Below are 20,742 nucleotides of genomic sequence, written 5' to 3'. Positions count from 1 at the left end.
ATACAGTATATTTTGGTTGTCCTGTCTCAATAAAGGCAAATCAGTTTATTTAAAAGTTAACGGACAAAAATATATTGACATTCAAGGACAAGCATTAAGATTAGGGATGCTCCGATCGATCGGCCAGAGATCGGTATCGGCCGATAATCACATTTCATGATTCGATCAATACTTGCTGATCTGGCCAATCTCATAAACCGATTGCAAGTGTTTGTATACGAGTTTACATCTCGGGTTATACATCCACAGCGCTACAACGTGTAAGCAATGTTTCCAAATTACATTGTCAGTCACTTTTCTTACCATTTTTGTTGATGTTACATCTGTTTTGTAAAGCTGCTTCCGACCATTACATGTATGCAACATCCTTAATTTATTCTCGTAGGTAAAGCGAGATCCCATACATAGAGGGAAAATGTGCTTATGCAATGACGTAGTTATATAAAGCTTGAAGTATCAGATTCGGTACTCGGTATTGGCTGCAATAATCCTGATCGGAGCATCCCTAAAGCCTGATTTATACTTCTACGCGCTGTTTGTGTTGCTCTGCAATAACAATTCCGAAACGCTAGCTGGCAGTAGGTTTTTATGTTCCTCTGTGTCGAGTTTCTTCGTTAGTGTTTTGTTTTTTCTGAACGCTACCTTAATGTAGATCTAGATCAAACTCTCTCATTTTGAGGAAGGAACCGGCGGACGTGCAACAACATTAATCATAAGGTAAACACAAAGCAAAACTTTCCATCTGGACATCCTTCACGGGATTAGACACTTGTAAACACTCGCTCCCTTGCGCTATGCGTCGTTGCGACGTGTAGTTACATTTTTTGAGAGGTGACAACGACGTCAGCGACGGCCACTGCGAGGGCTATGCGTCCACACGCAGGCTGTGCCAGAGCATATGTGTACGATTGATGCAGAAGTATAAATCAGCCTTTAGATGGTTTAAATCCTGCCCATTTTACCATAATCATCTTGTTTTATCTACTCAGGGAATTAACATTCAGCATGGAGTGCCACAAGGATCTCTGCTATTCTCCATTATACTTCTGCTCTTATGTAATATCATCAGAAAACATGTTTCCATTGCTGTTCCAATGAAGCTCAGCTACCTCAGGATGTGTGCAATTTCTGTAAAGCTACTTTGAAACATTATATATCATAAAAAGTGTTATTCGCTTTGCTTCTAGTTATGCTGAACTATTATACTGTTCTGTCTAAATAACAAATCAAACGTAAGTTAAGTAGTTCAGATATACAACAGCCCACTTCTGTGTCTCTAAACTACCCACTTATCATAAGATTTCAGAGAAAACCGAAGCCAGGAGATTTACGGCACTCATAGCCCAAAGTCCTATTACGATTTTCTCCTTTGACGGAAGCACTTCAGCTAAAATGGCCCAAATTGATCTGTGCGCCTAACGACAAATAAACCCCTTTAAAAGTCTCCGTTATTGGATTCATATGCGTCTCCCTTGATAATCTCCACGCCTGTGAGCCCAACAGCATTAAGCCCTTGCATTAAAGAGCCTGCCGTCTACGCCGTGGGCTTTACAAGTCTGCTCTGTAGACCTTCAGAGAGTGGAAGAGTGGAAAGGGAGGGGGAACTCAATGAAGCTAATAGCACCACAGTGCACCAGGAGACCCGCCGTCTCCCTCGCTCATTATCGAAACGCTGCTATTTCCCCTACCAGACAGATGTCGGAGCGCGCCGCTTACGACCAGTGAGAAATGAGATGAAGTGATGCCCGAGTCAATTCACTACGTTTTTTTTTTTTATTCATGACCGTTGATTTCATTTCCCACAAAATGAGGCCCATGGAACATGATGCAAAACATGCGCGGCGACGTTTAACACGCTATGCGCTACCTCTCGTTTAAAGAAGGCGCATTTATTTGCAAATTGGCATCTGACATAAATCCAATTGAAGCTTGAACGTCACGGTTGTGGAAATAGTAAGGGGCGGCCATATGTAATCAGTTAAAGCGATGTGTGTCTGTGTATTTCCTAAACTGATGCCTTTTCCATGTGCACTGGAAAGACAAACACAGATGGTATTTAATGACACTGGAGATGTTGCTGGCTATTTTTCGGTGAGGAAACCACTCACGTTAAAAGCTTCAAGCCCTATTCCTCCGAGAAAACTACAGCTTAGGTTTTTGAGAGAAGAGTGAGTGTTTGCTGATGAAAGAGGTAATGATCTGAATCATGTGATAGAATGATATTTTTGTCCTAACGGTGAACAATCTGTCAAAACATAAATATGTTTATTTATGATTGTAGCTGAAGTCACCTGACTCAAAAATCACAGGCCATCATTATTTTCAAGAGCCTCCACTAAGTATGCTGAAAATGTCATTACTTTGGGACAGTTTGTACGGAGAAAGTAAATAGGGTTCAAATAAAGGAAGACATTATTATGTTTTAACAACTGATTATGGTTTATACTATTTTGGTGTGTGTCTATATCATACACCCCGCGCATTAGGTGTAAGGCGTGTTTGGCGCAATTTGTTGTTATTTTCAGACCAACGCAAAGCTAATTTTCACATTTTGCGCCACGTTATTTAAATAGCAAATCCATTTGCACCACTTTGTGGACTCATGGGTGTGTCGGTCTAAAAAAGAGGTGTGTTAAGGTGCATTGTTGGTGCGTTGTTATTTTGAGGAAATAAAAAGTCCAGCGCAAAGTGCGTTAGTTGTGCACCTTAAACGGGTTGACATTGCTTAATACACATAGGATGTACAGCAATACGCAAATATCTTTACAAATGAAAAAGAATTAAAGGATTAAAATATTACAACTATTATTATTTTCTACATAAATATAAAAACCACTATCTCCATGCCTTCTTCATGTCAGGGGGCTTTTTTCAGTTTATTCGTGACAGTTTACTTTTGTATAATGTCATTATTATTAGCAGTATTATTTATTATATGTATATTTATATGTGTTTTCATAAAAACAAGCTTAGATTTGTCCACCTGTCGGGTTTTGGACCATATGGGGCATAGGACGTGTGTTTGAATATAAGTCAGTTTTTTGACCAAACTTTGTTTTTATCGTTCATCTATTCATTTGCTAGAAATTAGAACTTAAGTAGTGTATAGGCTAATAGATGTCTTCAGTAGAGTGCATACAACAGCATTTCCTTATCCACGAAAATAAAGGAGTAAAAGTAAAGTAAAAGTAAAGAGAAAAGTGGAGAGCCTGAATGGAGGAGGCTCGTTCTTTATCCCCGCGCTGCAGATGGTCTGTTTAACTGTTTTCTCGCTAGTAAAGCGTTCAGTTTTTACACTTACTAAGTCCGCCATGTAAATAGAAAATGCGCCATGGCGTGACACAACTGACTCTTAAAGAGAATGGGAGATGAGATGCACGTTATGCTCAAAACACACCTATAACTCATTAAGAGAATAAGCACAACCCTGTTAGACCATGCGCCATGGCCGTATTTTTCCATCCTTAAAATAGCAAAAGTGGATTTGGACAAGCCCTCAATGCTTTTGCACAATGTGCTTTACACTTTGTGCGTAGATCGTTAAAATAGAGCCCTATGTGTGGTGACATGTATTTTTTATTTTTTTGTAACTCTATTCTATGCAGCCTGTCTTGAACAGGACAACCTAGAAGATATAACGTATCTCAATGGAACATTGCTGGTAAAATAATTAAATAAATAAATACATATAAATAAACATACAGATGGATTGCAGATTGAGTTAATAATGACTATTTCTGACTGAACTATTCCTTTAAGCTTTTGCCGAACACCACATTAAGACCAGAGGTCTCCAGACACATGTGAAAATGCTTCTATGCTGAATGGAAAGAAAAATGGAGAGACCGCAGAGTTCTGCTTTCGTGCATCAGGAGTGGCAGAGCCTTTTATATACATACTGTTCATATAATGCTCTGGCTTTTAAAGACCCTGAGTCTACATTACAGCCCTCTACACTGTTCTCTAGCGAGTGAGTGCAGCCAATTACCGTATCAAATAAAAGCCATCAGCTATATGAGGTTTGCTGATTATGATGGGCTTGCATAGGAAGTTGGACTCAAGAGCTCTTTTGAGAACATGGCTTACTGCATCCTCATATAGAACAAAACAGGCTGTGGAAATTCTCAGCCATGCGATTCACAATAAAAATGCAGACACATGCACACAGGCTAATGCTAACACACACACACACACAGCCTCAAAAACAAGACAATGTGGGAAACACTGCCAGTGCTGCTATTTTTACAGGTTTTTATGATATCTATGGAAATTTTCAGTAAGGATTCAGGCCTCTTCAGAGTGTAGAAACAAACAACCAGCTTCTACCATCATTCTTAGTTTTACTTAGTACTGTATTGATAACTGTAGATTACAACATAAGCTAAGTACGCTAACAAGCTAACATACGCATTTAAGATTATTTAAATTGCATCTTACCATTATCATTTTGTTTATTTAGACGGTGAACTATAAATTTATGCCAGTACAATAAGGTGTACAGCAAGGATATGTCTTAGAACCACTGTTATTTTTAATGTACCTTATATGCTAATATTGGTAATAAAATGTGATTAGCTTAAAATTTTTATGCAAATTTTAGCTGTATATTTTATCAAGGCCAGATGCACTTCTGGAATTGTCTAATATATGAAAGAACATCTTTCTAACTGGCTGTTGAAAAGCAGCATACAGTACTTTTTAAACACATTTCATTCTAGATGTTAATGCTTCTTTCAGCAATTCGATTTGATGAAAAACAAAGTGTCAAACCAGGCCATACACACATCAAACAAATTAGCACATGTGCAATATTTAGGTTTTCGTAACGTTAATCAGTCAACCAGTTGATGATACATGTATTGGTCACAACTTTGAGCTCATCTGCATCTGACTTTGAAGTTGAAATGCATTCAAACTTAAAATAACTTTTCTGGTTAAATGATTGCATGTTGTATAAACCCCTCTGATGTGAGGAATGTGAAGTGTAGTGTGTGTGTGAGTGTAATAAAAAGCACATGACTTCATGGTTTATTCTCTCTAGCATTTGTTCCTCTCCACAGCCCCTGCCCTTCACTTGCTCCTCCGCAATTGGACATGGACCCTGGATCATTCCCACACACGCAGACAAGAGACACATGTGACATCTCTCTCTTCTCACCCACATCCACACACACTCCTACACAATGTTTAACCACAAAAGAAAGTATTTTTGACCAATTTTCCAGTACAAATACACATACATCCCTACAAGAAATTTGCTAGCGAAGCAGACTTCCTCCACTCAAGTTTACGCTTAAAAAAATAAAAGAAAAATCCAAGTTTTAGGAACAACAAATAATAACTTGACTTCTAGTTGATAATTTGGTATCAGAAGTGGCTTATATGAAAGGCAAAGGCCTCTACATTATGCTTATTTTACCAAAATAAAATATGACCATGCCTTGATTTTTAATTATTTAATTAGGACAGTAAGATCTGACTTTGCTTAGACAAAAGTCTTAACAGAAATAATGTACAGTATAAAATATAAAGTCATGGTGCAGTGGAAAAGGAATTAATATTGTGTATGACTCTCATGAGCTTGGAGGACTGCATCCATCTTTCCATCATGACTCAAATAACTTATTAATAAAGTCATCTGGAATGGCAAAGAAAGCCTTCTTGCAGGACTCCCAGAGTTCATCAAGATTCTTTGGATTCATCTTCAATGCCTCCTCCTTCATCTTACCCCAGACACGCTCAATCATGTTCATGTCTGGTGACTGGGCGGGCCAATTCTGGAGCACCTTTACCTTCTTTGCTTTCAGGAACTTTAATATGGAGGTTGAAGTATAAGATTGAATACTATCCTGCTGAAGAATTTACCCTCTCCTGTGGTTTGTAATGTAATGGGCAGCACAAATGTCTTGATACCTCAGGTTGTTGATATTGCCATCCACTCTGCAGATCTCCTGCATGCCCCATACTGAATGTAACCCCAAACCATGATTTTTTTCTACACCAAACTTGACTGATTCTGTGAGAATCTTGGATCCATGTGGGTTCCAAAAGCTGATTCATCAAAAAAAAAAATCTTACTTTTACAAATGATCAACTAGAAATCAAGTTATTATTTGTTGTTCTTACAACTGGGATCGATGATAAGACCTTTTTCAGGCATTGTATTTAAAAAAATATTGTTTTCAAGAAAAATTTTGTTGTTCAATGAATATGTTAGAATAAAAATGACCAAATTTAAAAAATAAATCAATTTTGAATTAAGTTTTTTTTACACACTGGGAAGTGGATATTTTTTTTTTGCATATTATCTGTGCTGTTTACACTTAAAACTATATTGATTAATGAGATATTACATTGTTTTGAAGATTTTTTCAGTCGCAGATTTCTTACATTTAGTTAGATTCTATTCCGTTTGAATCTAGTAATTAAACTAATATAAGCAATTAAACATCACTTAAGTGGTTTATCGAACAGATGAGAAATAATTGTTATTCAGAGTCTACATTATCTTATCTAGATATTTTTCTGAATTTTTCCAATAAAAAACAGGCTTCACTAATTAAGAAAATTACAAACTTCATTCAATTATGTAATTTAACTAATGCCATCTCAACAGTATGCCCATTTTCTTAATTTGAAGCTTCATGGTGCATACACATTTATCAGTGTGTGTGTGTGAGGCGCTATCCAGCCAATATCAGCGGTAGCTCCTTTATATTCCTTCATTTTCCCAGACGTGCATTTAGCTCATATGAGGAATGAGTCAGAAATAAAGGAGGAGAAATAATCTCCCCACCTCTTCCCTTCACTTCTGGCAAAGGAGGGGCAGCGAGTGAAAAGGTCAGTCTTGTTTTGCTTTTGTTTATGGATCTTTCTGTTTGTTGTTTTTCATGGATCCCGCCAAACGGAGCTCGTCTCTAATAACAGTGCGAACCAGATTCCAGCTCTGGCAGTCGCATGTAACCGCACATTTTTGGATTGAATTGTGCACAGTCTGATGCCAAAATATTCTCTAAACTCAGACATCCTTGTCTCCATCACAATCTCATAACTTCAGACATTAGACTTACAGTCTGTCATTTTGTGCTCTCAGGTCTTTGGAGAGGATCTGGATTGAGGGGCCTGCTTCCTTTACCTCTTCCTCCATATCCATAAATCAGCTTAGGGTTCAGGATGCGGCGCACGGAAAAAAAAAAAAATCAGGGAAAGAGTGAGTTTGAGACTCAGAGGAACAGAAAGAAACAGGTCACTGCAATCAAGCGCTTGGTTGGATATTTCAGTGTACGGTAGCAAAAAAACGAAATGGGTTTATGTTGTCAGAGGCCTACAAAGATAAACTTGATTGGTCTACATTACCTCAAAAATATCGAACAGGCCACAGGAACATCCATTTGGCTCTGGGAGTAATGCCGGCACACAACAGGAATTTGGATTAGGCTCAAAAACACATCGTCCCGCAAGAAACGGCTTTCATCTACATTCCAGTGAACATTCGAAGGAGCACGCGGTGGTGTAAAACAAATACCGAAAAAGGAATCGAAGAAATGAGCGTGAAGAATAAAGATTAGGAGTTTGGTGTATCTGCATGTCACTATGGATCCTGCCTCTGTGGTCTAAGGGAAGGATTATGTTACTCATGAATGTGACCTTAATTTCAGACAAGCCAGCATTCCTTTCTTTGACACTGTATACATACAAAGAGAGATTTCGCAAAAGCCTAACCTCAGAACACTGAGGAACTTCAAATAGTTCCTAGATGATACTTTACCTTTTCCCTAAACCAACAATACAAGCTGAACCGCCATGCTTTAAGAGCTGTTTTCGGTGCTGTAATTAAATAAAGGTAATGGAAGTTCGCATTTAATTTGATTAATCTATGACTTTCTAATATCCTTCTCTCCTTTCTTAATCTCTACTAATAAAAGAGCCAAAAAATACAATAAAAACTGGCCAAAAAGATTGCGGTATAAACCATGAATGGAGAAACTGTGCCCTTTCTGAGACTTAAACCCAAGGTATTTGAGAGGAACTCTTCCTGTACTGCAGTCATTGGTTTATTATGACTGTTGTCGTAACCTGACGTTGAGTCAAATATGGACAAACCCAATTGCTGGATAAAAAAAGTGTTAGTTAAACTGAATAAAAAAATGTAATACAGTCCATTCAGTATTTGGCCCAACGTTGAGTTGATGACAACCCAGCCTTCTTTTTCGTTTTAGAGTGTATCACATATTAAAGTTTACCATGTTTTTTTTTCTCAACATGAAGACAATATACTGATCAAAAAGTATCAAAGATTCAGATTTCGCTAAACTTTTTTTTTCACCAAAGAATCCTGAAATAAAAACTACGATTGTTTCACAGATAAAGAAGCAGACCGGTGTTCAAAACTGATCATAATAAGAAATCTATTTCTGAAGGATCATGTGACACTGAAGACTGAAGTAGTGAAATTCATTCATTTGTTTATTCAAGTCATTATGCCAAATTCATTCTATCATTTTCTTTTTGACTTAGTCCCTTTATTAATCTGAGGTTGCCACAGGGGAATGAACCGCAAACTTATCCAGCATATGTTTTACTCAGCGAATGCCCTTTCAGCTGCAAATTCATCACTGGGAAACACCCATACACTTTAATGCACACACATACACTACAGACAATTTAGCTTACCCAATTCACCTATAGCGCATGTTTTTGGACTTTTGGGGGAAACCGGAGCACCCGGAGGAAACCCACACGAACATGGGGAGAACATGCAAACTCCACACAGAAATGCCAACTGACCCAGCCAAGGCTTGAATCAGCGACCTTCTTGCTGTGAGGCGACAGTGCTACCCACTGTTTTCACATATTAATACATTCAAAATATCATGAAAATTTGTATTTAATATGTACAGATAAAAACAAAATGATCAATATAATATCATATAAAAATATTTTAATTGAACCACATAATAATAAGAATAATTTTCTTCTTATTATTATTATTTTTATTAGTAGTAGTAGTAGTAGTAGAGTTTGTGGGCATTATTTTTGTTTAGACTTTAGAATGAACGTGACCATAGCATGAGCCTGTAAAAAAAAAAAAACTTCTGTTCACTGCTATTAACAGATGAAAATATTTGAAGTATGTTGGTATCCAGACAGTTAATGGTAACCTCTGACTTCCATATTTTTCGGAACTCAACTCTGAAACTCAAAGGCTACAATCAACTATCTGGTTACCAAACATCTTTTGTATTCAACTGAAGTAAGAGACTCAAGAAACCACCTGAGAAAAAAAAAGAAATGGCTCTCTTCGTCCACACTATCCCTTTAACAGAGCAAGCCTACTATGATCACTACTTGTCACTTTGTATAAAAGCTTCTACAACAGTGAAAAAAAACCCTAAGTGTACTTTTGAGTTTTTCCAGACACAACCATCCACTAAAGAGGGGACTTCCAAACAAAACACTTTCTATCTCACCTTACATAAAGCTTTATCAGTGCTGCAGGAGGCTAGTTAATACATTACAGTATGGCTGCACAACATACAGTTTTAGCATTGATATCGCAATGGACACATCCGCAATAGTCACACCGCAGCATGTGCAATGTCCAGTCGAATCGCATTTTGAGAGGTTAAAAGCACAAGAAAACAATTATGTTTGTAGCTTTAACAATGGTTATTTATATTTAATTATTTTTACAATGAAGACTTTCTTTTTCTTTTAAAAAATGTTTTGGTTTTTGTTCATTTATTTGTTTTCCTTTGGCTTAGTCCCTTCATTCATCAGGGGTCGCCACAGCGGAATGAACCACCAACTTATCCAGCATATGTTTTACACAGCGGATGCTTTTCCAGCTGCAACCCAGCACTGGGAAATTTTTGTTTAAACTACTTATTTAAAACAACCTGAAACAACACAAATCTTGAGGTTTTTATGGGACAACTTAATTTTTTTATGTTCAATGCACTTAAATTTGTAAAAACTAACTAGTTAACTTAATTCCTTCATGTTATCTCAACATAAATCGATTGTGTGGAACCCAGCATTTTTTACAGTATGATATTTTACTTTCACTGTAAAAAATGCTGGGTTTCACACAATCTCTTCATGTTGTCAAACACAAACCGATTAGGTTAAAATATTTATTTTAGCAAATTTAAGGGGACTAAACTCATTTTAAATAAGTAGTTTGAAGGGGCAGTAAAAAATTACTTTTTGAGTGTTTGATTATTCAAGTTCTGTGTCTGAATACTGTACAACGACTCAGAAAACCACTTATTCTTACTTATAATTTTATCTTTATAATATTTATTATTGTTTCCTTTTACTTTTATTACTTATTTATAACTATTTATTTCATTTACATCTTTTCTGTATTTAGCTATATGCTTGTAATTTGTTTATTATATTTTATGCAGATGCACTGCATTAAAAAACCATCCTTATCAATCAAACATTATTTTCAAATAGAGAAATTCAACTCGTTGTTGAATCACAAAAAAATAAAAATAAATAAAAATAAAAATAAATAAAAATCACAAAAAAAAATAATAAAATATTAGTTTTTTCCAATATCATGCCGCCCTACATCACAGCATAGTAGAGGTCTCAGCGATTATCCGCAGACTCTCTCATTAGCCTAGCTTCGGATGAAAATGCAGCAAAATGAAGCTCATTATCATCAAGCGTAACTAATATACCACAGCAACTCCCCAAACACACCCGCACAACACGCTCAGATGAAGGCAATAAAACCCCATTCTTTTTTCCGGGCCCCTGAAACCTTCATTTCACATTAAAGTGACCCTGATCTGAGTCTAAGGTTAGCAGGGGGTGTCTGGACCCAAAACGCGCCAATTACCAATGATGTAATTACCTATGAGAGCGGGACGTTCGCTGTAGGGCGCACACATACTCGCCTCTCAGCCCCTCCGTCGCTTTAAGGGCCCGGCCCGAGCTTGATTTATGGGTGAGCCGAGGATGGGGCGCCTTCTTTTGAAGTCTATGAATGTGCAATATAAAATACACCTGGAAAAAAAGGGCCCGTGAGCAGAGGGGGGTGGGGTGAGAGGAGAGGAGGGTCAGCAGTGTTTCCTTTCAGGTTGGCTTTTATGGCAGCACTTCAAACAATCGCTCGCTCGCTCTCTTTTTCTCTTCTGTCCCCACCCTGGTCATTGTACAGAGCCAACTGGACTGTAATTGGGTTTTCCTCTCTTTCATGGGTCTGTCTGTGTGTCTGTCTCTATGTTCAATGGGGTCTGAAGTTACATGTTACAAATGTGTCAATTCGCCAGGTGCCGGAAAGACTGCTGCTGGTTCAGCTACAGAGGTGTGATATGGAGATGTTTCACACAAAATAAAAATATACATACAAAATAATATAATATAATATAATATAATATAATATAATATAATATAATATAATATAATATAATATAATATAATATAATATAATATAATATAATATAATATAATATAATATAATATAATATACAATTCACATTTAAAACCCAAAAGTTGCAATTTAAAATGAAGAAAATTATACAATATAATTTTATTTAAATATATTTTTAGATTTAAGATTTTGTCTAAGTTATTTAAATTCTAAAAGTAGTCTATATATTTGAAAGTATTTAGAAATTCAAAATATAGTATAGTATAGTATAGTATAGTATAGTATAGTATAGTATAGTATAGTATAGTATAGTATAGTATAGTATAGTATAGCATAATAAACCTACTTATTATAGTTTATATTATCTTAAATCTGAGGTCATAATTTTAATAATATGAATAATTTAAAACCAAAAAAGTTGAGATATAAAATTAAGTGCTTTAATCACAACTATATTTTACATTTTGTTTTTTATACGAGCTTCTGTTGCATTTGTAAGTTTTTAAATGCTAAAATTCTAAATGCAATCAATATATTAAGTGATTTAAAAAATATTAATTATATTATTATTATTTAATATATATTAGTTTTTATAAGACAGCTATTTTTTAGCACTTTATAGCACTAAAATAATAATGTAATTATTTAAATTCTTAAAGTAATCTATGGACTATAAATATAAAACATTACATAATACAATAACAACATATATAATATAATATAATATAATATAATATAATATAATATAATATAATATAATATAATATAATATAATATAATATAATATAATATAATTCATTAATTTTCCACCAACCACCCATATGTTTTGCACAGTAGATTACTATTATATTATATTATATTATATTATATTATATTATATTATATTATATTATATTATATTATATTATATTATATTATATTATATTATATTATATATCCCAAAAGTACAATAAAACATAATGATATATTATATTGCTTTTCACTGTATTATATTTTTATAGCTAAATTTAAAAACAGCTATATTTTACTAGAAAAATAATACAAAACCTTCAGACATTGAGATCAACCTGCAATTAAAAACACCACTGAATTTTCCTCTAACACAATCACTAAACTATAATATTACCATTATACTACTAAGCATTAACTTCATGGAGACAATGGCAGCAGCGGTAAAACTTCTTACAGCACACTGTACTTCAGAATATTCCTTCAAAGCTCCAGCCACTGAGACACACACACCTACAGTGCCACTGAAGGGACATAAACAGGATCTTGGAGCAGACATTACATCAGTGCTGAAACTTGAAGATGACATAACCTAAATCACACAAGATAACACACATACACACACACACACACACACACACAAAGAAGTTTATTATGCTAATTCTTTCGTCTGATTTGTGAAGATCCTTTAATAGAGTCTGGAGCGCAGTGTTTGGTATGCAGCCAGTCTGTGTGCAGATTCCACATGTGCGCACAAGTTTCAGCCAGACAAACTGTTTGACAATTGGGCTGAAGGAATCTGTATACACGTGTGCATAACTTCCATGTTCCGATAAACAAGAAGAGAAAAGCGTACACAAAAACATCACGCTCATGCAGACGCATAAACTCACACGCTGAATGAGCAACAGGTATCTTCGCTGGCGGGAGATCAGCCATTTTGAAGCTTAGTCTTGCCATCACGTGACATGGCACACACACACATAAAATGACCAATTTATTCCAACCGTTTCACCTGTGTACTAAAATATGGCTGCTGATGTTTATATATTCATCGCCCAGGGGAAAAAAGAAAAGAAAATATACTAAAACTGATTTCAACAATGTCTTTAGAGCTGCTTTTTAATAATGATTGTTTTAGTTATAATCACTGAAGTGAACAGGCCTTTAAAGACAGGGTTATTTTAGTTATTATAGTAAGATTACACGTTGTTTTGTGTTGTTAGCTGTCCTTACTGTCTACTTTTGCATTTGTTTTCATTTTGTGCGGGTTTTTATACTTCAGATGCACTCAGAAAATGATGTTTGCTGGTTGTTTTGCTGGTTGTTTGCTGGTTGAACGTGCTGAATCAACACAATTCTTGATATTTTTGTAGGGACAACTTGATTGTTTTATGTTCAATCCACTTAAATTTGTAAAAAAAAATTAAGTTAAGTTAATCGATTTGCATTGGAACAACATAAAGGAATTGCATGGAACCCAGCATTTTTACAGTGCGTGTAAAAATTTTACAGTGTGTGTATATTTAGACTTAAATATAAATTTACTTGGCTTTAAATTTAATTGAATTTAACAAGTTTGTCTGGGTAAACTTAAACTTACAAATTAATTTTGATGTCCTATTTTATGTTATTTAAATTAAATTAAATTAAATTAAATTAAATTAAATTAAATTAAATTAAATTAAATTAAATTAAATTAAATTAAATTAAATTAAATTAAATTAAATTAAATTAAATTAAATTAAATTAAACTTTGACTATTAAAGTGTGATATATATATCTAAATATAACATTAAATATTAATTAAATATTAAATATATCATTAAATATAAACACTAACATAAATTAATAATTCAATTTGAACCACTGTATTCTGTATAAATAAAAAAGCTATTATTATTTTTTACCACAGAATACTTGTTTCTTTTCCAAGTTCACCTTTGGAGTTATAAAGAAATTTACTCTCCATTTGTAGTTTGGTCTTTCAGTTCTATTATCTTCAATCAAAGAAAAGAATCCAATGTATTCACATCAATAAAAATAAATATTATTCTAAATACATAAATAGTGATTAATTCAAAATGTGTGAAGGAATACATATATTTACACACTGAGAAGTACATCACGATCATGCACACGAATAAACTCTCACACCAAAATGAGCAACAGGTATCTTTGCTGGTAGGACATCAGCCATTTTGAAGCTCAGCCTTGCCATCACATGACATGGCACACACACAAAAAATTGACCAAGCTATTCCAGGATGTGCCTTGATTTTTGGCCACACAAGAAGGGCTTATTCAAGACCTTCTCCAGCATTCAATGCCCTTTGACACGTCATCGGCATACTAAAATCTGATATCCCTGCTGACCCAACTTTGTGTAAACTTGTGACACAAGTTGGTCACAATTAAAGAGATAGTTCACCCTAAAATTGAATGTAGTCATCACTTACACACCCAAAGTGGTTCCAAACTGTTTTGTGTTTCTGTTGAATGCAAAAGAAGATATTTAGAAGAATGTTGGAAACTGGTAGACACTGACATCCACAGTAGAGGAAATAACTGGCTCCCAGTTTCCATCATTCTTCAAACAACACTCAAAAAATGAATTTTGCTGCTTGTTCAAACTACTTAATTAAAATGACTTGACTTTTTTTATTTGGGGGAGGGGGGGAGGGCAATGTTCAATCCACTTAAATTTGTAAAAACCATTAAGTTAACTTGATCAGTTTGTGTTGGGACTACATGAAAGAATTGTGTGTAACCCAGCAATTTTTTACAGCGTATCTTCTGTTCAGTTCAACAGAATTCAAATCAGTTTGGAACGACTTGAGGGTGAGTTAATAACGACCGAATGCTCGTGTTAAGGTGAACTACCCCTTTAAGCATACCAAAGATGAAAAAGCGAGGGAAGTTATTAAAAAATGAGATGCGGAGAGGACACATGGGTGGGATGAGATCTATTTAAAGCCTGCTTGGCGGGGTCTTACCTCTTTGAAGTTAACCTTGGGCCCTGCTCTTTTCCGCTTGCTGCCCTTTCCACCAGAGCCACTGAAGTGAATCCATTTTGCAACCTGCGGAAGAGGCAGAGGAGGGCGAGAGAGAGAGAGAGAGAGGGAGAAGGTGAGAGAGACAAAGACCTCATAAAATACCTGCCGCACCACATTTTCACCTCCTCCGCAGCAACCAACCAACCCAAAGCGCTCAGCAGCACATTCAACAGTTTCCACACTGAAGGATGTCATTCAAAACTGAAAGACTCATAAAATCCTTCACTTTTCACCACGACTTCCTTTCTCAGCCACTAAGTGATGCTCCAAACACATAAGCAACAGCAAACACACACAAAATCCACAAACACACACCAAAAACACATCCTCAAAACTAAACTTTCATCTCCGCCTCTTGAATGAACTCCACAAAGTCCTCATATGCGCTCGGCGACTATGAGGGAAACAGGTGTTGTGAAAAAGTCAAACAATCCAAAAGTGCTTTACCTCTCCTTTGACTTCTTGCACCGCTGGAGTCCGCAACCATTCTGAGCGTTCGTCTCTCAGCCACTGAACAAGAGGAAGAGAGCAGTAGAATGTTGAGTGGAAAGACAGAGAGAGACAGAGAGAATCACTTGTTCCTTGATGGCAACTGACCGCTCGACACGGCACCAGGACAAAAATCCCCTCGTTAAGTTGAAACAGAGGAGTTTCTCCTGTAAAGATCTTCACATGCACGCTCGCTCAGCACTTAACCTTATTAAAGCTTGCACCGCCGGCACACTGAATACCTTCCCTCGCAGAGAGAGAGAGAGAGAAGGAGGAGGAGGAATAAAGAGAGAGAGAGAGAGAGAGAGAGAGAGAGAGAGAGAGAGAGAGATGAGGTGTGTGTGTGTGTGTGTGTGGAGGAGCAGACGGCAGTAGCGGCAGTAAAAGGTCTGGGAGCGAAGCTTCATTGTAATCAACAGCATTCACTCCCTGTGCAGCCAGAGGAGGGGCCATTTTTCGTCACACACACACATACACATGCATACGCACACACACTTCTGGCTCTCAGGAGGACTGTCTCTTTAAAAGCCGCTGAAGCTGTGTGTGCGTAGAGGTGTGTAAACACAAAAGCAGGTATGGAGGGATCGCACAGGCAGGCTGACAGGGACTCTCACAGGTAATAAGAAACATGTGGGAGTGATAAGAGAAGAGAAAACAGATCCAGAGATGTCCCCTATCCATTACACAAAGTCAAGCGATGGTATCAGGTGTTGCTGTTTTCATACAGCATGGCGCATCAGAGAGTTTGAATATTATCACGGTTTTGTTGCTTTGTTTTGTTTTGTTCTGCTACTTGAGTGTATTTTATGAAGGAAAAAGAGCACTATGGTGTTGCTATGTGATTGAGCGGTTGCTAGGTGGTAAAAAGAGCTCATGAGGATATAAAGGTGCTCTGTTTATCAGACGCAAGGTCAGTTCACACCAAGAACAATCACTGTGAATGATAAGACTTCTTCTCAATCTAAAAGTAAAATGTTGTCACGATTTCCATTTTTGATCCCAGCAGGTGAACAGATTTGGTATTCTGAATAATTTACATTTTCTTTGTTTTTATTACTTTACTGGTCAAAAGTTCGGGCTTAGTTTTTTCATGTTTTTTTAATAAAATTATTCTGTTCATCAAGGCAGCATTTATTTAATGTAAAAAAATTATAAGTGGGCATAGATGATTTTTTAAATCTAGATTAATCTCACCGTAATCTTGGAATTCATCTAGATTAAAATGGCTCATTTGAATTCTGCCGAAGTGCTAAAGTTACGTAAATAATGACTAAAAGTACGTTTTTGAGAACGAGTTTCTCAAGCCAGGTGGCGCATTAGACCAGGGGCTCATCTCTGGTTTCCAAAATGCATCACAAACTGCTTGACAAACTGTTCTATTATGATAATTGGGGATGAAAATAAATTATGTTCAATAAGATGTGCTTGTGTTTACTAAATGTTTATTCAGTTAAACATGAATTTTGAACTGTAGGCCTACATAAGCTCAAAACAGCGATTTTTGATGACCTTAATCCGACTTAAGTCGTAACTGAACTAACCAGAAATAGAATTAAGATGTGGGGTATGCATATATTAGTGACATTACTGAAGTAAACACTGCAATCAAACTATTCCCGTCATGTAGGATTTTTCGCCATATTTTCCAAAAAGATCCACACGCGGCTGTCAGTAAAGGACTGCGCACACGCACGCGCACACACACACACACACACACACACACACACACACACGTCGCGAAATGCAGAAGTTTTTTTCTTTCCATTTGGCGTGCATTATTAAATTCTATAACACTCTCACTAGTCTTTACTCCTTATTGGCGTCTAAAGGGTGTCACACACCAGAAGCGCAGCACAGTGGTGTGCCGCATAGCGCCACGCAGCACCATACATTTTAGAATTCTAAACATAGGTTTCTATCAGGGTACACATCGGCACCGCAAGTCGGCGGCGCCCAGCCACGGCTCAGGACACTGCTCATATTTCTGAGCGCCATCTGATTAGCTTCATTTTAAACACCATGTGAATGTGCATGTCTGGTGTGCAATACTTTTAATACCCCAGTTTGTCACAGGGGCATGAATGAAATGTTCATGAGTTAATGTGAAACTGCCGAACTGCAGTTAAAGTCACCCAAAATGACAGAAAACTCTTACATGAAAGCACTTCATGTAAACACCTTAATCATATTGTCTATTAAGGAAAATAACTAGAATACAGATGTCCATGTAAGCGTAGTCAGCAGTGTCTTCGAAGTAAGTGAAAGATCCAGAAGGACATCCTGCTGATTTAATTCAGAAGGGCACTTTTTTGTCAGACGGCTCACCGGTCAGGTATACATCCGCGCTAAAATATCAAGGTGAAAGTCATCATAGCTTGCGTAGAATAGACCCAGCTCACAAACCAACTCTGAGAATAGATTAACGGTGATATTTTTTTATCGCGCAATAAGAGTCTCACAATCACGCAGCAAGTTAACGCTGATAATGACCCACCACTAAAAAAAAGTTAAATTGTTAAATGTTAGAAGAGCTTAGATGCAAAACCTCTAAATGCCGTCTGAAATTTTCCTCTACAATGAGCATTTTTATCAGGCTCCCGTGTGTATAATCAGTAATATTACTTTTATGGAAAAGAATACGTCCTTTTCCAGGTTTTTAAAGTAAAATATCTCAACATAAACAAAGGAGGCTGAGAAAAATGTTCATTTTGATGAAAATTTCAGACGACACTTTTTTTATTGTATGTAATTTCAAATGAAATTATTACTCCAGTCATTACTGCTTTTATTACTATTACATTAATAATAATAATATTAATATTAGTAATAATAATAATTAATATTAGAGCGATTTCTGAAGGATCATGTGACTCTGAAGGTTGAAGTAATGAAGCTGAAAACTCAATATTAAAATCACTGGAATAAATAAATAATTAAATTAAATTAAATAAAATTATAAACTACTTTTGAAGTTATAGTTAGAATAACAAATATCATGTCGGAAATCTAGTTCTGGAGCGAGGGGCGTATAGGTGATTTCCAATTGTTAAGCACTAATCTTTTAGCCATGACCATGGCTTGCATTAAAGACTCTTGCATTGTTTGATGGAGAGAAGATGTATTTTGTGAGAAGCCAAAGAAAATTAACATTTTCTAAACAAGCAAACAAAAAAGGCTTTAAATTACAATATTTTTTAATTTGAAAAATTAAAAAAAGAAAGAAAATAAAATCTGACTAATCTTTAACAACTCAAACTAAACAATTTGTTATTAAAAAAACAAAAAACAAAGAAAAAGATACACTCTAAAAAATGTTGGCCTGTTTTAACCCAACATTAGGTAAAAATATAGACAAACCCAATGTTGGGTTAAATTTTATAATTAAAATTAAATTGCAATTTTGAATCCAATGGCTTGGTCTGTCATATTTGACACAACACTGAGATACAAGAGACTAGCATTTCTTAAATAATTTTTAGCATGTTGGGTCTGGTTTCGTTACAATGCACTCAATAAATAAATAAATAAATAAAAATAAAAAGATATTGGCTGCTTGTTCAAACTACTTGTTTAAAATGAGCTGAAACAACTCAATTCTTGAGTTTTTTGGGGACAACTTAATAGTTGTATGGTCAATCCACTTAAATTTGTAAAAACAATTAAGTTCACTTAATACATTTTTGTTGGAACAACATGAAGGAATTATGTGGAACACCAGCATTTTTTGCAGTGTGTGACAATAGCTATGTTTCCATCCAAAGATGTGAATTGAATTTATGTGCAAAATTGGAATATCAAATAAACAACGTGCGAATAAAGCATCGCTTCCATCCAACATGTCAAAGAAAACAAAATCGTCACCTTCCTAATTAACTGGCACCATATATCTGTCACGGATTGGTCAGGCTCTCACGATCCCCACTCACGAAGATCACCATCACCTGACTTCTAATGAGCACACAGCTGCATCACATTCACGAGCACCAGATAAAAGCACAGCACTCCAGTCGCTCATTGTCCGGGCTCGTCTCGACGAAAGCGGACAACTGAGCGACCACTCAGCGTAGTCATCCTCAGCTAAAACAAACGATTTACTTACCTGTTCTCTTTGTATTCCTCCTAGTCTTCCTGGTCCTCCCGAATCGTCCTGTCTTCCAGTCCTTCCAAGTCTGTGTCATCCTCTGTCAGCTGTATCTGGTGTGTGCTGTCCATCCTCGTGTATTCCTGTTACCCAGCCACGGAGGAAAAGACCCCAACATCATTCCTGATCCTCCTGGCTATCCTTCATGTGCTCCTTGTTGTCATTTAATAAACACCCTAACGTTTCCTTACCTCTGTCTCCTGTCCGCTTCATAACAGAAGCCCGGACCAATAACGACGACAACATGAGCACCCCCGATCACCTTCAAGAGCTGGTGGACCAGTTGAAGCGGATTCTACAGCCACCAGCTCCACTTTCCAACGCACCACCAGCACCGAGCACTTCCGCCTCCACAGTTTCTTCTTCGGCCCTTCCTTCCAGTCCCATGGCCCGACCAGCGCCCTACTCAGGCGGAGCGGGGGAGTGCAATGGTTTTCTGTTACAATGTTCCCTCATATTCGAAATGCAACCTTCTCTATATCCCACAGATAAGTCGAAGATCGCCTACATCGTATCTCTACTCTCTGGACCTGCACTTAAATGGGCTGAGACGATCTGGAACCAAGCCGGGCCGGTCATGAATTCCATCACTACCTTCACGGAGTATTTCAAAGAGGTGTTTGGACGTTCTGATGGGGAAGTAGCCGCTGGAGAGCAGCTGTATCATCTAAAGCAAGGTACTCTATCTACACAGGAATATGCTCTCCGGTTTCGCACTCTAGCAGCTGCAAGTGGATGGAATGAGAGATCGTTGTTGACCACGTACCGGCTCGGCTTGGAACCCACTCTCCGAATCCAACTGGCCACATTAGATGATACAATGGGTCTGGAGAGATTCATCCAACATTCTCTCCGATGTTCCGATCGTCTCCGTTCCTATCAACAGGACACCATCACCCCCTCGTCTGCACTCCTCCAATCGCCTGAGTCAACAGCCT

General features: G+C 36.7%; 1 protein-coding gene across 1 annotated transcript in view; it reads right to left on the bottom strand.

Moving 5' to 3' along the window:
• aopep (aminopeptidase O (putative)) overlaps positions 1 to 20,742 on the bottom strand; it is a 158,188-nt gene that overhangs the window by 64,470 nt on the left and 72,976 nt on the right. The window contains exons 12-13 of the mRNA XM_056463452.1: positions 15,622 to 15,684; positions 15,115 to 15,198 (exon numbers count right to left, since the gene is read on the bottom strand). Of these exons, the coding sequence (XP_056319427.1) occupies positions 15,115 to 15,198; positions 15,622 to 15,684 (147 nt within the window). The remainder of the gene's footprint in view (positions 1 to 15,114; positions 15,199 to 15,621; positions 15,685 to 20,742) is intronic.

This window comes from Danio aesculapii, chromosome 8, assembly GCF_903798145.1.
Source record: "Danio aesculapii chromosome 8, fDanAes4.1, whole genome shotgun sequence".
NCBI classification, from domain to species: domain Eukaryota; kingdom Metazoa; phylum Chordata; class Actinopteri; order Cypriniformes; family Danionidae; genus Danio; species Danio aesculapii.
The sequence above is the reverse complement of the archived record's forward strand: the minus strand, read 5'-3'. Positions and strand labels throughout refer to the sequence as shown.